Source organism: Cervus elaphus, chromosome 1 (assembly GCF_910594005.1).
Source record: "Cervus elaphus chromosome 1, mCerEla1.1, whole genome shotgun sequence".
NCBI classification, from domain to species: domain Eukaryota; kingdom Metazoa; phylum Chordata; class Mammalia; order Artiodactyla; family Cervidae; genus Cervus; species Cervus elaphus.
Genome location: NC_057815.1, coordinates 32,437,903 through 32,455,660, shown reverse-complemented (window position 1 = coordinate 32,455,660; position 17,758 = coordinate 32,437,903). Strand labels below are relative to the sequence as shown.

The 17,758-nt window shown below is 41.4% G+C and overlaps 1 protein-coding gene across 5 annotated transcripts in view; it reads left to right on the top strand.

The window, feature by feature from the left end:
* EXPH5 (exophilin 5) overlaps positions 1-17,758 on the top strand; it is a 92,833-nt gene that overhangs the window by 56,981 nt on the left and 18,094 nt on the right. For 3 of the 5 annotated variants that reach the window (XM_043898565.1, XM_043898555.1, XM_043898573.1), the window contains exons 2-4: positions 4,132-4,292; positions 7,684-7,846; positions 15,349-15,394. In XM_043898565.1, coding sequence (XP_043754500.1) covers positions 4,132-4,292; positions 7,684-7,846; positions 15,349-15,394 — 370 coding nt within the window. Of the gene's footprint in view, positions 1-4,131; positions 4,293-7,683; positions 7,847-8,170; positions 8,667-15,348; positions 15,395-17,758 lie in introns of those variants that run through there. The other 2 variants (XM_043898592.1, XM_043898583.1) reach the window with 1 other exon arrangement.

The window sequence follows — 17,758 nt, the reverse complement described above, 5'->3', positions numbered from 1 at the left end:
ACTTTTGTTGCAGAGCGCGGACCACAGCACGCAGGCGCAGTGGTGCTGGCGTGAGCGCCCTCTAGCTGCTGCTCACAGACTTCGTTGCTCCCTGGCGCGTGCGATCTTAGTCACCCAACCAGGACTGAACCTGTGTCCCCTGAACTGGAGGGCCGACTCCAAACCACCAGACCACCAGGTAAATCTTTTTGAAGTACAAATCTGGGGACTTCCCTGGTGGCTCAGTGGTAAAGAGTCTGCCCGCCAATGCAGAAGACACAGGTTCGATCCCTGACCCGGGAAGATCCTATGTGCCACAGAGCAAGTAAGCCCGTGTGCCGCAACTACTGGGCCCATGTGCTGCATCTAGAGAATAGCCCCCACTCTCCACTACTAGAGAAAAAAGCCTGTCCAGCAACCATGACCCAGCACAACCAAAAATCAATCAATCAACCAACCAATAAAATAAAACTAAAGTACAAATCTGATGTGTCATGCTCCTGCCCTGTCACTGATGCTTTATCACTGCTCCAGGACTGATGGTCAAACTGCTTAACCCAGCTCTCACGCTTGCATGATCTAGCAGCTACCTTTCTGCTGTCCCTTTAGTTAGTCTTATTTTCCACCTCCACATTCCAGCCAGGCCAGCTTGTTTCAGTTCCTTGCTTCGTTCCTTGGGGGCATTTACTCTATAGCTACTACTGTTTTGCCTGGAAAGCTCTCTCCCAGAACTGCCCACCCACTACCTTTTTGCTTCATCCTTCAGGCTATATGTCATCTTCTTAAGGAAATCTTTGCTTCCACCTCACATAACCAGGTCCCCTTGTTATATGCTCTCATAACACCTGCTTAATTTTTTATTGTTTGCCTCCACTCCTACCCCAGCAGATTGTAAATTCCATGAGGGCAAGGACTTGACTTATTGATCTTTGCCCAGAGTTCAGACGTGTGTTGGATGAAGAAATCATACTTACCACTGTTTGTTATCTTATGTTTGTATCATTATTGGACTCATATCTGTCTCTCCCATTAGACAATAAGGTCTCTAGGATAGTAGCTATATCTGCTCTGCTCACCATTGTATCTCTGTATCTTCTCTCCAGGAGGCTTTCCACAAATGTATATTTAATGCATTTTATTACAACCATATGAGAAATGCAGAAGAAAAAAAATCACATCAAAAGGGCAATACTGATTGCATTAGGATTGTGAAAATATGATTGATTTTTCTCTATCTACAAGAAAAATTATAATGGAAAATGATCATATAAATTAAAATTCACAATTAAACCAAAATAAAAATATATTGTACCTATTGAATAAACATAATTTTATAGAAGTTAAAAGTGGAATTGATACCTGTAATTATTCTATTCTAAGAAATCAGGTGTTTATTTTTCTTTCTCTTGTGTGTCCAAATAGGTGCATTATTTTTCACATAGCTATAAGTATAGATAAAATGTTGTACTTTATTTTTTCTGCTTCATGCTATGTCACATGCATTTTCGCAGGACACTATGTTGCCCGAGTAATTTTTAGCAGCTGCATAATGTTCAGTTAAATTAATGTACTTTGGGGAAGGGCTATTTCTTTAAGATCCATTTCCTGGAGTAAAACACACTGAGTATTCACTTAGAGGTACAGACTTCTGACTTAACTGGCTAGATGTTAAAAAGAGACAGGCAGTGATGGATTTGAGTGCCAGTGTGGAATGAATGTTTGAGATGAAATGAAATGAAGTGTGACTATTTTAAAAGAGAGTCAGTGTTATATGGAGGCTTTAGAAAAAATAACAAAGTTATATTTATTGAGCTCAGTTCAGTTCAGTCACTAAGACATCTCCAGTTCTTTGTGATCCCATGGACAGCAGCACGCCAGGCTTCCCTGTCCTCCACCATCTCCTGGAGTTTGCTCAGATTCATGTCCATTGAGTCAGCAATCCAATCCAAAGTATTAGAGCTTCAGCTTCAGCATCAGTCCTTCCAATGAATATTCAGGACTGATTTCCTTTAGGATTCACTGGTTTGGTCTCTTTGCAGCCCAAGGGACTCTCAAGAGTCTTCTCCAACACCATATTTCAAAAGTATCAATTCTTCAGCGCTCAACCTCCTTTATGGTCCAACTCTCACATCCATACATTACTACTAGAAAAAACAATATCTTTGACTATACAGACCTTTGTTGGCAAAGTGATGTCTCTGCTTTTTATTTTTTTTTAATTAATTTTTTTTTATGTCTCTGCTCTTTAATATGTGGTCTAGGTTTGTCATAGCTTTCCTTCCAAGGAGCAAGGGTCTTTTAATTTCATGGCTGCAGTCACCATCTGCAGTGATTTTGGGGCCCAAGAAAATAAAGACTAGAAAGTTCCTAAGTCAGGTAGCTTGACTGTCCTCTGAAATGAGAAGGATGTGTTGAGAAGTGGGCAGGGGTGCTGCTGAATGTCTGATCACTTGGGAGGGCTTTGAGAAACTAAAGGTCATGTATAAACATGGAATATTAGGGAATTCCGTGAAGTCCAGTGGTTAGGCAGCACTTTCACTTTCCTGGATCCACGGTTCAGTCCCTGGTTGGGAAACTAAGATGCTGCAAGTGGTGTGGCATGGCCAAAAAAAAAGTGAGACATTAATAAATAAGGTATTGATAAGTTGACAGCAGTCAGTACTGGTTAGAAGCAGGTACTTGTGGTCTCTTAGTCTGTAAGAGTAGTAGCAATAGAGAGAGGAGGGACTACGTGTCGGAGGGGTGGCAGTGGCAAAATGGAAGGGACTAATGCAAATTGTGTGGACTCTGTGTGATGACTGCTGCTTAATGCTTTTCAAAATGCAAGTCTGGGCAGGATGGCCTCTTGATTATTTTATAAGATGACAGTATCATAGCCCTAAGCAGGAACCTGACTTGCAACCATTACAGTGCATTGCCTTTAACCCCAAATTAGCCATTCTGCAGCTGACTTGCACACCGCTTTCTTAGGAGTACAAAGTCTCTAACATTTGTGCTTCACAGAGGACTCTGGATAAAGGGCAACTGTGGAGTCATAAGAAATTCTTTCCAAAACAGCAGAATTTCCCAAGCTTGGAGCCCAGCAAGAAGCCTGGCTTTTTCATCAGAAGTTTGCCAACCTGACCCTTTGATGAAATTTGTCATTAGGTTCTTCTGACTCCCCTTCTTGCTTTATTTACCTCTGTCCAGGGCAGTCTCCCTCTGGATTAAACATCTCTCTTTTCCAAACAGTTCTAGGGTCCTCCTCAAAGGGAGCAAATTATCTGCTTTTTTTTTTTTTTAAAGTTACAACTGATGATTTAACTAAGAACTTAGAGCAGCATTTTCATTTGAAAGAAGACTAAGTAGATAAGGACAGGGGAGAAGGAAAAAGAAATAATAGCAGAGTTTCAGTTCTGACATTCTGGAAGTATGGGTCAGACACATTTGTGCTTTGGATGACTTTTCCTCTTAAGCTCAAAGCACACTTTCCCTTACTAGTGAGCATTAGTCATGTCCTCACCACAGGCTTTTGTGATTTTGTGTTTAAAGAATTCCATTATCTAAGACCATTACATTTAACAGTTTCTTTTCTGCATGTAAGCTTTTCTTCTTGACCACTGGATGGGCAAATAAGGACCCAAATGGCAATCCATTCTAGTAATCTTGCCTGGAAAATTCCAAGGATAGAGGAGCCTGGTGGGCTGTAGTCCATGGGGCTGCAAAGAGTTGGGCATGACTAAGCGACCAAGAACTGCTGCTTACATCTGTTATAGGACCTGTTGCATAAACATTGCTCAATAAACATCTGATTGTTAACAAATAAATGAATGAGTGAACAGAACTAGAATATTCAAGTTTCTCCATGTCATTAAAATACCTATCAATCAGTTGCATTGTTAGGTCCGGTTTGCACAAGGCTCAACCCACAATGTCCTCAGCAACTTGATTATTTCAACTACTAGGAAAAACTTTTAGACTGTCATCGTGTTTAGATAATTACAGTCAAAATATATACATGGTAGGGTAGTGAAACGGAAACTCCAACTAGAGCCAGTGTTCCCCTGGACTTAGAGGTTTACAACTCCTCCACCAGGTAAAGTTTGACCCATCACATGAGTTTGCACTTCATGTGAAGAAATTTAAAGCGTGTGTATTTTTGTTTTATTTCAGCAAACTCCAGAAGACAAAGAGGGATATCAGATGGCTTCAAGGAGTGACTGGTGAATGGTTTGAAGAAATTCAAAGGAAAAAGTTTTGTAATGAAACGGATGTTAGCCAAATGTTAAAACTACCGCTTACACATAGGCTGAGAAAGGGGATGGCAGAAAATGGTGAGACGTTATGGCTCTTCATTGTAGATAAGGGTTCAGTGGGATCTCCAATTTAACCAGTCTGTGTTTAGGACTATTTTTAAATCATAAGAGACAAAAGCTCACAATAAAAAGAGTGAACTGACAATGTATTATAGTGTCTTGGGGGGGTGGTGTTTTTATAATCATGCAAGACAGCACAGTGGTTAAGACCACAGGCATCAATATCAAAAAGGGGTGGATTCAAATATCCACTCTCTCTCTCCACTCCATGTGACTCTCTGTAAGCCTCAGTTTTCACATCTTTAAATGGGTATGATCATATGGTGGTTGTTGAGAATGAAATAAAATAACATGTATAAAATACTGAGTCCTAACACAGTGAGCATTTAAATAAATGGAACGATGGTGCAGAAGGAGAGGGAGACAAAGGAGGGGAGGGAAAGGAGAAGAGAGAATGAGAACAGGTGGTAGAGAAGCTGCCACCCTTCTGGTACTTTGGTAACTTAAACTCCATAAGTGAGCACAAACAAATGTCTTCTGTAGACATTCTAACTTTGTAACTACCAGCATGTCAGCATGTCTAAAGTATTACAGTATGATGGACTTGATATGTGTAGCTCTGGAGAAAAGGAAAGATACATCCATCTGAATGAGGAGTGCCAAAGAATAGCAAGCAGAGATAAGAAAGCCTTCCTAAGTTATCAATGAAAAGAAATAGAGGAAAACAATACAATGAGGAAGACTAGAGATCTCTCCAAAGAAATGAGAGATACCAAGGGAAGATTTAATGCAAAGGTTGGCACAGTGGGACTTCCCTGGTGGTCCAGTATTTTAAAAATCCTCCTGTCAGTGCAGGGGATACAGGTTCGATCCCTGGTCTGGGAAGACTCCATATGCAGCGGGGCATCTAAAGCCCGTGGACCACAACTGCTGAGCCCCTGTGCTGCAACTACTGAAGGCTGATCGCCCTAGGACCTGTGCTTGGCAAGAGAAGCCACCGCAGCGGGAAACTCTGCACCACAGCAAGAGAGCAGCCCCTGCTCACCGCAACTAGAGAAAAGTCCAAGCACCACAAAGACCCAGCACAGCCAGAAATAAACAAATACTTAAAAAAAAAGATGGGCACAGTAAAGGACAGAAACAGTATGGACCTAACAGAAGCAGAAGATATTCAGAAGAGGTGGCAAGAATACACAGAAGAACTTTACCAAAAAAGATCTTCACGACCCAGATAACCACGATCGTGTGATCACTCACCTAGAGCCAGACATCCTGGAATGTGAAGTCAAGTGGGCCATAGGAATCATCACTATGAACAACGCTAGTGGAGGTGATGGAATTCCAGCTGAACTATTTCAAATCCTAAAAGATGATGCTATTAAAGTGCTGCACTCAATATGCCAGCAAGTTTGGAAAACTCAACAGTGGCCATAGGGCTGGAAAAGGTCAGTTTTCATTCCAATTACAAAGAAAGGCAATGCCAAAGAATGTTCAAACCACCACACAATTGCATTCATTTCACACGCTAGCAAAGTAATGCTGAAAATTCTCCAAACTTTAGGCTTCAACAGTACATGAACCAAGAACTTCCAGATGTTCAAGTTGGATTTAGAAAAGGTAGAGGAACCAGAGATCAAATTGCCAGCATCCACTGGATCATTGAAAAAGCAAGAGAATTCCAGAAAAACATCTGCTTCATTGACTATGCTAAAGCCTTTGATTGTGTGGGTCACAACCAACTGTGGAAAATTCTGAAACAGATGAGAATACCAGACCACCTTACCTGCCTCCTGAGAAATCTGTATGTAGATCAAGAAGCAACAGTTAGAACCAGACATGGAACAATGCACTGGTTACAAATTGGGAAAGGAGTATGTCAAGGCTGTATGTTGTCACCCTGCTGATTTAACTTATATGCAAAGTATATCATGTGAAATGCTGGGCTGGATGAATCACAAGCTAGAATCAAGATTTCTAGGAGAAATATCAATAATCTCAGATATGCAGATGACACCACCCATATGGCAGAAAGCAAAGAGCCTCTTGATGAAAGTCAAAGAGGAGAGTGAAAAAGCTGGCTTAAAACTCAACATTCAAAAAACAAAGATCATGACTTTCAGTCTCATCACTTCATGGCAAATAGGTGGGGAAACAGTGACAGACTTTATTTTCTTGGGCTCCAAAATCACTGCAGATGGTGACTGCAGCCATGAAATTAAAAGATGCTTACTCCTTGGAAGAAAAGCTATGACCAACCTAGATAGCATATTAAAAAGCAGACACATTACTTTGTTGACAAAGTCCATCTATTCAAAGCTACGGCTTTTCCAGTGGTCATGTATGGATGTGAGAGTTGGACCATAAAGAAAGCTGAGCACTGAAGAATTGATGCTTTTGAACTGTGGTGTTGAAGGAGACTCTTGAGAGTCCCTTGGACTGCAAGGAGATCCAACCAGTCCATCCTAAAGGAAATCAGTCCTGAAGAGTCATTGGAAGGACTAATGCTGAAGCTTCAGGTCCAATAGTTTGGCTACCTGATGTGAAGAACTGACACGTTAGAAAACCCCCTGATGCTGGAAAAGGTTGAAGGCAGGAGAAGAAGGGGACGACAGAGGATGAGATGGTTGGATGGCATCACCAACTTGATGGATGTGAGTCTAAGCAAGCTCCAGGAATTGGTGATGGACAGGGAAACCTGGCGTGCTGCAGTCCGTGCGGTCGCAAAGAGTTGGACACAAATGAGTGGCTGGACTGACTGAACTGAGCTCTTGCCTTAGAATTTTTAATACTCATAAATAATACTATGTATTATCTGTACATATATTATACATATATGTTACATGCTTACACACATATAAAGCATATATGTAGCAAATACATATACACAGAGATAGATTTTTGATGGGAATAAGAAATACTCTGAAGGGTTTAATATGCTTTTCCTTTACTTTCTTTGATATGAAAAGTTATGCAGTCTCTCATGATGGTTTTAAAGCACCAAAATAAAGATTTCTAAAGGACATGGTAGTTAAGAGTGGCATGAGAATTGAATGAGGTCCCTAATGAAGCTTTGGTTTTGGTTGCCGCGGGGAAGATACATTGAGAAAACCTTGAAGCTGGAATGGGGGGAGGGACATTCTATAGAACTGCAGTCCACAATACATGTTGAAAGACTCCCTACTTTTTGCGAGGTTTTTCCCCCAATGAGCAGAACTGTCCATGGCACAGGAGTGTCCCTGGTTCCTGAGGTTCATACAGGGATGAATCCTCCCCGCTCCCCACCCCCCGCCCAGTTCATATAGGGATGCCTGCATTTCTAGACCACGTGGAGGGTGAAGAGAGATTAGTTCTCCAATATATTTACCTGGAAATATTTTAGTTATGCAGAATTTTTATAATTTTCATTTAGACCCTGTGGAATTACAAACATCAAGATCTAAAAATATACTCAATCAAAGAAACCCAACATCCATTCCTTCTCGGCTGAACTTCAGATCATCATTTGCTTCCTTGTTCTCATTCAGAAAATCCAGAAAGGAGACTTCAAAGCTTCAGTCGCTGGGACAGAAAGGGTGAGTAAACTCAGATCATGTGACAACTCACTAGTTACCGGTTCCTAGAGGCTAGCAGCCTGTTTTGTGTTCAGAATGTTTAATGTTTGTTCTTAGCATTTCATTCCAGATAGTAACAAAGGAACCGGGGCTGAGCTCTGTAAGGGACAAAGTCCTTATGAAACTTTGAAACTGGGCTTATCTGAAATCCGGCTTCTAACCAATGGCACAAGTCCCAGGAGGTGGATGTGGGGAATAATGGGTTAAATGTTGAGAAATAATTATTAACAGTTTCTCCACTGCTCCAAGAGCCTGGAATTTAAAGCTAAGTGAAGAAAGGGAAGCTTTGGGAGCAATGAAGGTATTGTTCCAGTTGATTCCCAGTTGAAAACTGTGTAAATCAGTTCGTCTTGACTCATCATGCTGTTGGATTGTTTAGTGAAAAACAGGCAAGTCTTTGCTTACGTGCAATTGAGCTGACTGCTAAATATTTCCAGCATGTCTTCCTGGTTGAAAAGCTTCCCACCCTCTTAAGGTGTTGGCTTGGCACGTGATATGTTCCTTGTGTGCCATTAAGCGTGCACTGCAGTGCTAACTAAAAGGTGTTTGAGGTCACTCTTGCTGAAAAACAGTAGGCAGCAAGCAGCTGGCGAGGTATGTGATGAGTCTCTGAGACTCACTCAGCTCTGTCCTCCCCTCTTAGGGGAATGGAAGCTTTTTACTTCCAGCTTTCAGCTGAGGCTGTTTTTGTCCCTGGCGAAATAATGAAGAGCTGGACAAAATGTAGATTTATGTGATTGTTTCTACAAGAGTTGCTTACAAGGAAATACTCTTCAAACCGGTGAGTTGCTTTTCTTTGTAAAACATGTTTAAAACGCTAGTAATTCTCTCATTTGACAATTTAAAATTGAGGAGTATTTCCTTTATGAGAAATATTTCTTTTAGAGAGAAAAGAAATATTCTTAATATGAGGGGTGGCTGGGATGTATGATGTAATTTGTGTTTCAGGTAATTTTCTTTAAGGCAGAGTTTTATTGTAGCTGAACAATCTAACATTAGTAAACTAGGAAAAGTTGAGGTAACTGACAAGTTAATTTCAGGCTCATATTGTAAGTTGCTGCAAAAGTGGATCAAAGAAGGTAAAAAAAAACAATAGTCTTCATTCTGAGTATCATGGATTTTGGTTATAGACCAAATTTTTTTAAAACGAAACTTGCAAAATTCTGTTTAGCAACTGTTCTTCTTAAATACCAAAATGACTTGTAGCTCTCTTTTAACCAGACAAACACAACATATAAAAATGAAACAAATTTTATCCTTTAAGCATATGTTTATGTTTCACAGTTTCCAGATTTGCCATCTTTAAAAACATTTTAATTTCAAACTGTAATTGTGCTGATTTAAAATGTAACGAATACACTGTTGTTTGCTCCTAGTAGGTTTCAGAAGGTAAAGCATAAAAATATACCCTTGTTGTTTTTAAATATGAGTGTGACCTAAATATTTGGATCTAAATCCTGAATTTGAATGTGTGTATTGGGGGAGAGGTTGTTTTTAAGGGTGTGTAGCCCTATGGCAGGACAATAAATGGTGTGTCATACATTCTGAGGGGCTCTTTATTATTAAGTGGAGCTTTTTTTCATTCAGCAGTTCTGATCTTTCTCAAAATACAGAAGCAAGCTTCAGAATCAGACAGGAGCTGCTCCTTGCCTATAAGCACAGTGGGAGGAACTGACAAAGGCCCTGGGGGAAGCACAGTCATCCTGTGCTGGGAAACGGTCAGGTTTCTACTTGCTGAAGCCATCAAAACTTGACATTGTCACACTCGGTCCTCTGGAGAGCAAGTTAGCAAAGCAGTTTTAGAGGATCTTCTGCAAATCACAGAAAGAAAGCTGACCCCCAGAAAGCTGTGAGAACATAGTGACTTCATTAGTTAACAAAATAGCAAAAACTTTTGCCATGTCTGATTCAAATATGACTACTGAAGTTTCTCCTCCCAAATTTATGTACTTCCTAATTATCCCATTTTTATTTTAATCCTATTTGTAAACAATTGAACTGTACTCTCTGTGACTCTACCACAACTCCAGGAACAAAGAAATAATTTCCACTAGTGCTTTAATCATTTATTGCTAGCCAGTAAATTCAAGAGAATATACGTATACAATTGTAGCTTGGTATCTGTGGGGGATTGGTTCTGAGACCTCCTGCAGATACCAAACCCCACAGATGCTCGAGTTTCTTATTAAAAATGTGCAGATAGCACTCTCTATCCACAGATTCAGCCAATGGGGGGCTCCATCCATGGCTAGTTGAGTCTGCAGAACCCACGGATACCGAGGGCTGACAGGATTGCATATCTTTCTCTTAACATTTCCCTGTAAGTTATGTTTTCTTGCGTCTTGTTTGGGGGTGTTTATTATCTGAGACATATGGTACTCAGCCCCCACCACAGAATTTCAGTAACTCCGTTGCCTCACAAATGCCTTCCACGTAGTTCAGGAAGTACCTAACAGTGTATGTCATGAACTTATAAATGCACCTTCCCTGGTGGCCCAGTAGTATCTCCAGTTATTTTTTCTTGTTTCAGATCCCCCATTATCCCACTGATCACTCCCTTCCGTGAATAGGTGGGGTGCCACCCTCTGTTCGATGAGCCAACACACTCCACCATGAAGTCATCCTGCAAGGGGGCCCCTTATCTTTGTGCCTACAGATTCTCGAAGCTGTGAGGCCACGTGCCCCCAGTTCATTATGGTGATTTTAGGGCAGTGCATTGTTTTCCCCTCTGCTCTTCCCTTTGTGGTAGTCCCAAGGACTAGGGCAAAGAGGAAGTACAAGAGAAATAGCTTGTAAGGCTCATGAGCAACCTGTGCAGTCAAATGCAGGTTGCCGTCTCTCCTTTGAGGACCTTCCCAGTGTGGAGCATACAGTGAGTACTCGGCACCATGCTGCGATTAGAGAGTGTCAGCTGCTTTCCTGGGGTGAGGGTGTGCGTGCTGATTACCCTGTCCCTTTAGGATGATTTTTTTTTACCTGAGGATGCAAAGTGTTTTGGTGGATCCATCCAGGCCCCCTAGCTGCTCTTCAGACATGCCCAAATTTGTCTGGTCTATCACAAGATGTACACAGCAGTCCAGCAGTCTAGCTGCAACCTCTGTTTACATCAGCAAAAAGTTCAAATGCAATTTTAGAAAGTTTAAAGAGCAGGTAACTTTTTCTCCCTGAATTCTATTTTCTGTCTCTCTTTCTCTTTTCCTCCTTCTCTCTTTCCAAATGTCATACTATACCATCTTCCTTCTTCCTGCCAAGTACCTAGGTTTGAGTTGGAGGACACAGGAATGTAAGACGCCTAGATCAAAGGAGAAATCAGAGTGAGTAAAATCCTTCTTTGGAAATGTTCCTTCAGTGATCCCAGGTGTGGCACTATTGTGGTGACAGGAGGGAGAAGCAACACAAAGGGAGTGGTTCCCAGCTGATCTGGTTGATCATTATTAGGATTTCACCAGCACTTATGACAGATTACCAGGCCCCGGCCTCATGATTCTGATTCCGGTCTGGAGTGGGGCCCTTGATTTTTATTTCTCTAGGATATTCAGATGTTTATCCAGGTTTGGGAGCTATAGCAGCAGAGCCTCCTGCCCCCCACTATGGGAAGGGCCATCAGAATTCCTGGCATGTGATAGTTTCTCTTATTTATCAAAGTCCTACTCTGTTGATTAGATACCGCGTTTAATTCTGGAGATAAAATCCTGAAGACAAGACAAAGCCCTCAGCTGGAGGGCTTTAAAATCTAGCAGGGAACACCAGATGACTGCGTACAGTTGGGCAGAACTCTAGGAAGTGACAATCACATCACAGTCATCATGGATTCGTATATTCATTGTGGTGATTTTCGGGCAAATGACAGTAAGGATCTTGAGGAAAAGATGCCTTCTGTCCTAACTGCAACCTGAGTGACATCAGTGAATACACTGATGATTATGGTGTAATATGGCAAGTGCTGTGCTGGATGCATGGTATTCACGCCATGAGATTATTATAGGAGAAGCACTTAACTCAGACTGGAGAATCAGAAGCATTCCTGGAAAAAGAGAGCCAGTGTCTGAAGGACATGTAGGACTGAGCTAGGCGACTTAGAATTGGGAGGTTGTGCCAGGCAGAAAGAAATGACACAACAAAGATTCAGAAACAGGAAAAAAGCAAGAATCCACCTTGGTCACTGAGACTCAGTGACCCAGTGTGAGGTGAGACTGATAAGAGATGGGGTGGGAGTATTTGGCAGAGGCCAGAACGTCGAAACCTTGTATCTGCTAAGGAGCTTGGTCTTGATCCTATAGACAGCAGGGAGGCATTCATCCCTTTCTAGGAATACCATTCTTTTCCTTACTATATATACTATATATGTATATAAAGTTCCTTATTATATGTATATATATGTATGTATTTTATACATGTAACAGATAAAATCACCCCTCTCACCCACTGAACTGAACAAGCACTAATATTTTGGTGTATTTCATGCATGTGTGCATGTGCGTATTGTATATATGTTTTTCATTAAACAGAAAAGTGACATAATGAGATACTCACTTTAGCTCAGTGGTTTGCAATCAGGGCAGTTTTACACCCCAAAAGGGATCTGACAATGTCTGAAGACATTTCTGGTTTTCACAGCTGAAGGGTGGGTGCTATTGGAGTCTAGTGGGTAGGGGTCAGAGATGTTGCTAAACGTCATATAATGCGTGTGATAAACCTCCACACTGAAGAAATGCCAGTAGTACCAAGGCTGAGAAACTGCTCTGTCTAATGTGGGAATATACGTGAGAGGTCTTTAAGGTATGGCTCAGTAGGACTTATGAGCAAAGGCATCTGAGACAGCTTTCTATCTCGAAATCACCCAAATCCAGAGGACTTTAACCAGCATGTGACTGGTTTTTGTGACTGCACTGTTGTTTTAATCACTCTCCAAGTGGAAGCCCTTCACACCAGAAACATAGGCTAACTGGAATATGTTACAGTATTATAACATACATTTACGGCAGGCCTGGAAGTGACTGTGCAGACTCTGGGCCTCCAAGCCTCCCGAGTCCTACACCCTGCCTGCTACCTCGATCCACGGTGGCTCCCACGGCCTTGCACACTGTCAGGGAGCGTGCATCCTTGCCCTCACAGCACACCCTCACTCTCAGTGACACTCTATCCCAGATGAGCCACCTGCCATCTATAGGAACTCCCCTTCACTCCAAATCAGGCTCGGGCCCTGATTAGCTGATAAGAATGCTGAGCCTCGCGGAGACACCAAGAGACCTGCCTCTCCGCAGGACTTTGGGAAGCATCTCACAGTCTGGCACATTCTCTTGGCTGCAGGCAAATGGAATTACTTGTCAACTCCCGGCTTCCTTGCTGTCTTACGTCTCCAGACTTGTGCTCCTGGTGTTCTTTGGCCCTCATACCTGTTCAACCAGCACCTTCTCTCCCTGTTGCTTTCCTGGTTCATCCCAGGAAGTGCTCACCAGCCCCTCTGCATTTTCATTTTACTTAAACCCCTGCGTTGTCCTTATAACATTGTGGCTTGCCTTTTGGCTCTTTATGTACCTAATGTTTCCTGTCATAAAGCCTCTCAGAGAACAGTCTCTATCTCAGTCATATTTATTTCCTCCAAAGCACTCAAAATAGTGCTTAGCATGTAGAAGGCATGTAGGCTCAATAAAGATGTATGAAAAGGAAGCATATGAATAAAAGCAATATTTTAACTTCTAAATTTTATTAGTATAGAGCTGGTATTTCAGAATAATATGAAAAAATACATGTTAATTTTAATTTCTCTTTAACTTCTGAGCTAAACTATAAAATATATGTTGTTGTTGTTTATTGTTGTTCAGTCGCTAAGTAGTGTCCAACTCTTTGCGACCCCATGAACTGCAGCACGCCAGGATTCCCTGTCCTTCACTATCTCCCTAAGTTTGCTCAAACTCATGTCCATTGAATTGGTGATGCCATCCAACCATCTCACCCTCTGCCACCCCTTTCTCCTTTTGCTTTCAATCTTTCCCAGCATCAGGGTCTTTTCCATTGTCAGCTCTTGGCATCAGGTGGCCAAGGTATTGGAACTTCAGCTTCAGAATCAGTACGTCCAATGAATATTCAAAGTTGATTTCCTTTAGGAACGACTGGTTTGATCTCCTTGCAGTCCAAGGGACTCCCAAGAGTCTTCTCTAGCATAATTCAAAAGCATCAGTTCTTCCATGCTCAGCCTTCTGTATGGTCCAACTCTAACTTTCTTACATAACTACGGGAAAAACCATAGCTTTGACTATACAGACCTTTGTTGGCAAAGTGATATCTCTGCTTTTTAATACGTTGTCTCAGTTTGTCATAGCTTTTCTTCTGAGGAGCAAGCATCTTTTTAATTTCATGTTTAATATATGTTGTTATCTTTTAAATGTAAAATTGTTTGGCCTCCTAGGTTTTATGCTGTTGTTCAAGAACCATGAAACAGGGTAGGGGTTTGAATGAAGGAAAACTGCATCTTGACAATTTTAACTGATCTGACCTAGAGTCTGAGTTTATTTAATTATTGATAGCCTCTTGCTCTGCTCTTAATGAAGGAGAGGACTTAACTTCATACAAGAGCTCTGAGTCATACAAGAGTTAGAGTCTGTTAACTCTTACTCTGCAATTCAGGCAGCACACCCTTACATAGGATTATAGATTTAAAAAATCAAAATTTATCTCAATTCTGGACCTAGGTTTTTAAACTTTTTCACCTTATACTGCATTTTAGAGAAGCCATATAAATAGTCAAAGCATAATTGTTCTTCTCTAAGGTGATCTCATAATAAATAAGACATACTTATAAAAATAAGCATCCTGAAGCCATCTTTGTAAGGTTTGCCTTTTGAAAAAATCTGCTTATTAATTGTTGTCTGGTTCTGACTTAGTATCTCTTTAAAATAAAAATATACAGAAGCGGAAAATCTGTTTCCCATTTGCAAGAATAGTCTATGTGCCATACTGATCAAGGAGAGTTCTAGATTCAGTCAGCCTGTGGCCAGCTCTGAGTTCAGCCACTAATACCTTAAACAGTGTCTTCTAACTTCTGCACCTCCATCATCTGATCTGTAAAATGAGAGCTGTCACAGAATCCACTTGACAAGAGTGATGTATTTAAATGAGGTTACATGCCTATAGAGCATAGGAATACTGCCTGACACATTATTCAACAAATGTAACTAATTTCTGTTATTAAGTCTTCCTGCTATGTTCAAGTAAAAAGCCACTATTATGTATTTTTTCTTGGCTACCTGAGTGACAGAGATGTAAAGCACTGATCCTAAGCAAGCATAGGAAAATATTTCTGAGAGATTTTTCAGCAGTGCACTGTGAAAGATCTCCCTACTGAGCATCAGAAATATATGGAGATTATATCTCAAGATATGGAGATATAATAGAAAATGTGCTATTGATTTTCCAAAAGTTAGGCATTTCTTCAAAGAAGTTATTTCAAATTCTTTCCACAGATGTGATGGCCACACACCTTCTGTGTCTGTGAGGGGAACCACTTTGGTAAGTAACCAAAGAACTAAAGATTATACTGAAGAATTCAGAATTAATGTAATTCCTGGTTGATTAAATATTTAGATAGAATTCTCCTTGGTGCAGTCTTAAATTTACCCGAGAAGCTTAGATTTCTCCTGCAGAGCTCCAAGTTTCCCCATTGTGATTGGTTTCCAGTTGGCTTTGGCTTTGGTACTGAAATGCTCAAACAGCAGCCTCTGCCTGAGACCTTGCCACTCTCTCTGATCTTTTACCACCTGTCTGTCAGTCCAATACAGCCCTAAAATGTTGGGTAGAGGTAGAGTTTATTTGGAAGTAGCAGAAGAATTGTAATTTGAAACACTTAGACTGTAGCAAGCTGCAGGCGAATCTGCTGAGGGCCTGTTGTTCAGTTGCTCAGTTGTGTCCGACTCTGCAACCCCATGGACTGCAGCACGCCAGGCTTCCCTGTCCTTCACCATCTCCCAGAGCTTGCTCAGACTCAATGTCCATTGAGTCAGTGATGCCATCCAACCACCTCATCTTCTGTTGTCCCCTTCTCCTCCAGGGGCAGGCTGTATTTGGGCAGGAAGTGTAAAAAGGGGAGAGTTCAGTTTGATTCTGTCAAAATCAAAAGCATGTGGAGAGCAGCTTTGAAAATTTCCAAATAAACTTGCAAACCAAGGTGGGTCTGCATTAGACCTCTTCTGGGTAAGATCATCATTTGTATTCAAAGCGGAAGCCACTGATAGGCGAAATGCGTCTGGACAGAACAAGTTCACATGAGGAGACTGGCCAAATAGGACCTCCACCTAAAGAGTTAAATTCAGTTTTCTGTGTTCACATGTTTATAAGATTGAGAAGCTTTGTTTTCTGTTTCTTACTTTTTTTTGCCCTCTTGCATTTTGATCTACACACACCCATGTCTTTCTGTGCAACTCATATATGGTTTGGACATGAGAGAAAGAGTTTTAAAGGTACCTAAGAGTGCAGGAGGAAGGTAGAGGCATTTTTCAATTGATTTTGCCCTTAGTACTAACACTTAAACCTTTCTCTCTCCTCTTTTTTCAAAGAGCATGGGATAGAATTCTGGTGAGGAGTGCATATATCTCACTTTTGTTTGTGAAGTAAAGAAACTCTTGCAAATCTCCAAGTTTCCCAGTTGTGATTGGTTTCACAAACAAAAGTGAGCCTCTTTTCTTCTCCAGAGTAATGCTACTTCTTTCTCGATAACACTGAACCCTATCCCTCTCTTTCATATGCTTTAGCCCCAAACATGACACCAGGACCAACTTCTACACTCTCATGGAGAGCTTGTTATCATCCAGGCACTTGACATAGATCATTTCATTTAATACCCAGAGGCAATCTGTGACATAGGTATTATTATTATGCCCACTTAAAGATGAAAAAAACTGAGGTTCAGAGAATTTAAAGATCATGCTCAAAGTCACACTGATATTCGGTAGAGTCAGGATTAGAAAACCCAGGTCTCTGTAACTCTATCACCAGAAGTCAAAAATGCCTACAGCCTCATCAGTCCCGAAGCCCTGTCTGTGTGCTTATGAGCCCCTGTTGCTCCCTACCTGCAGACGTGCCCGTAACTGAGCAGGGGACTGAACTAGCACACATACAGCTTTGTTCTCTAAAAGAATAGAACCCTATACTAGGATGGCTTCCCTAGTGGCTGAGATGGTAACAAACCTTTCTGCAATGCAGGAGACCCGGGTTCGATCCCTGGGTTGGGAAGAGCCCCTGGAGAAGGGAATGGCTACCCACGCTAGTATTCTTGCCTGGAGAATTTCATGAACAGAGGAGCCTGGAGGCTTACAGTCCACAGGGTCACAAAGAGTCGGGCACAACTGAGCACCTAACGCTATTCCAGGATGCTTCTGTACTCTTGGCTTTTCCTCACAAAAGTGCTCAGAGCTAACCATCCTTTCCCATTTAAGAGCGGTGGTGTCTGAAACAGGTGAGGAGCATAAAAAGAAATACAAGCACCTAGAAGTTATAAAACAGGAGAGCTAATGTGGAGTTCTTGGAATTTCAAAGTCCAGTCTGAGGATAGTAGATACCGTCTTTTTGACACGCTTAATTGCTGTTTGCTTTTAATGATTTCACTGCTCAGAACACGTCAATCTAAAAAGATAAGAACTGGGAATATAAATGAAACTCAAGCCAATGATGCAGCTCCCAGTTAATAACTATTTTAAATGTAGGGGAGAAAAAATAATGAAACTATTGCTGAAGACAAGGGTTTTGTATAACATGTAGATCTCCATTATTTATCCATAAAAGTCCTATCCCCTTAAACTACTAAGAGCTGGAAGTTGGCCAGTGATGCCACAGGGATTCTTGCCAAGACTTAAGATAGTGAACTTGCTCTCGCTTGGT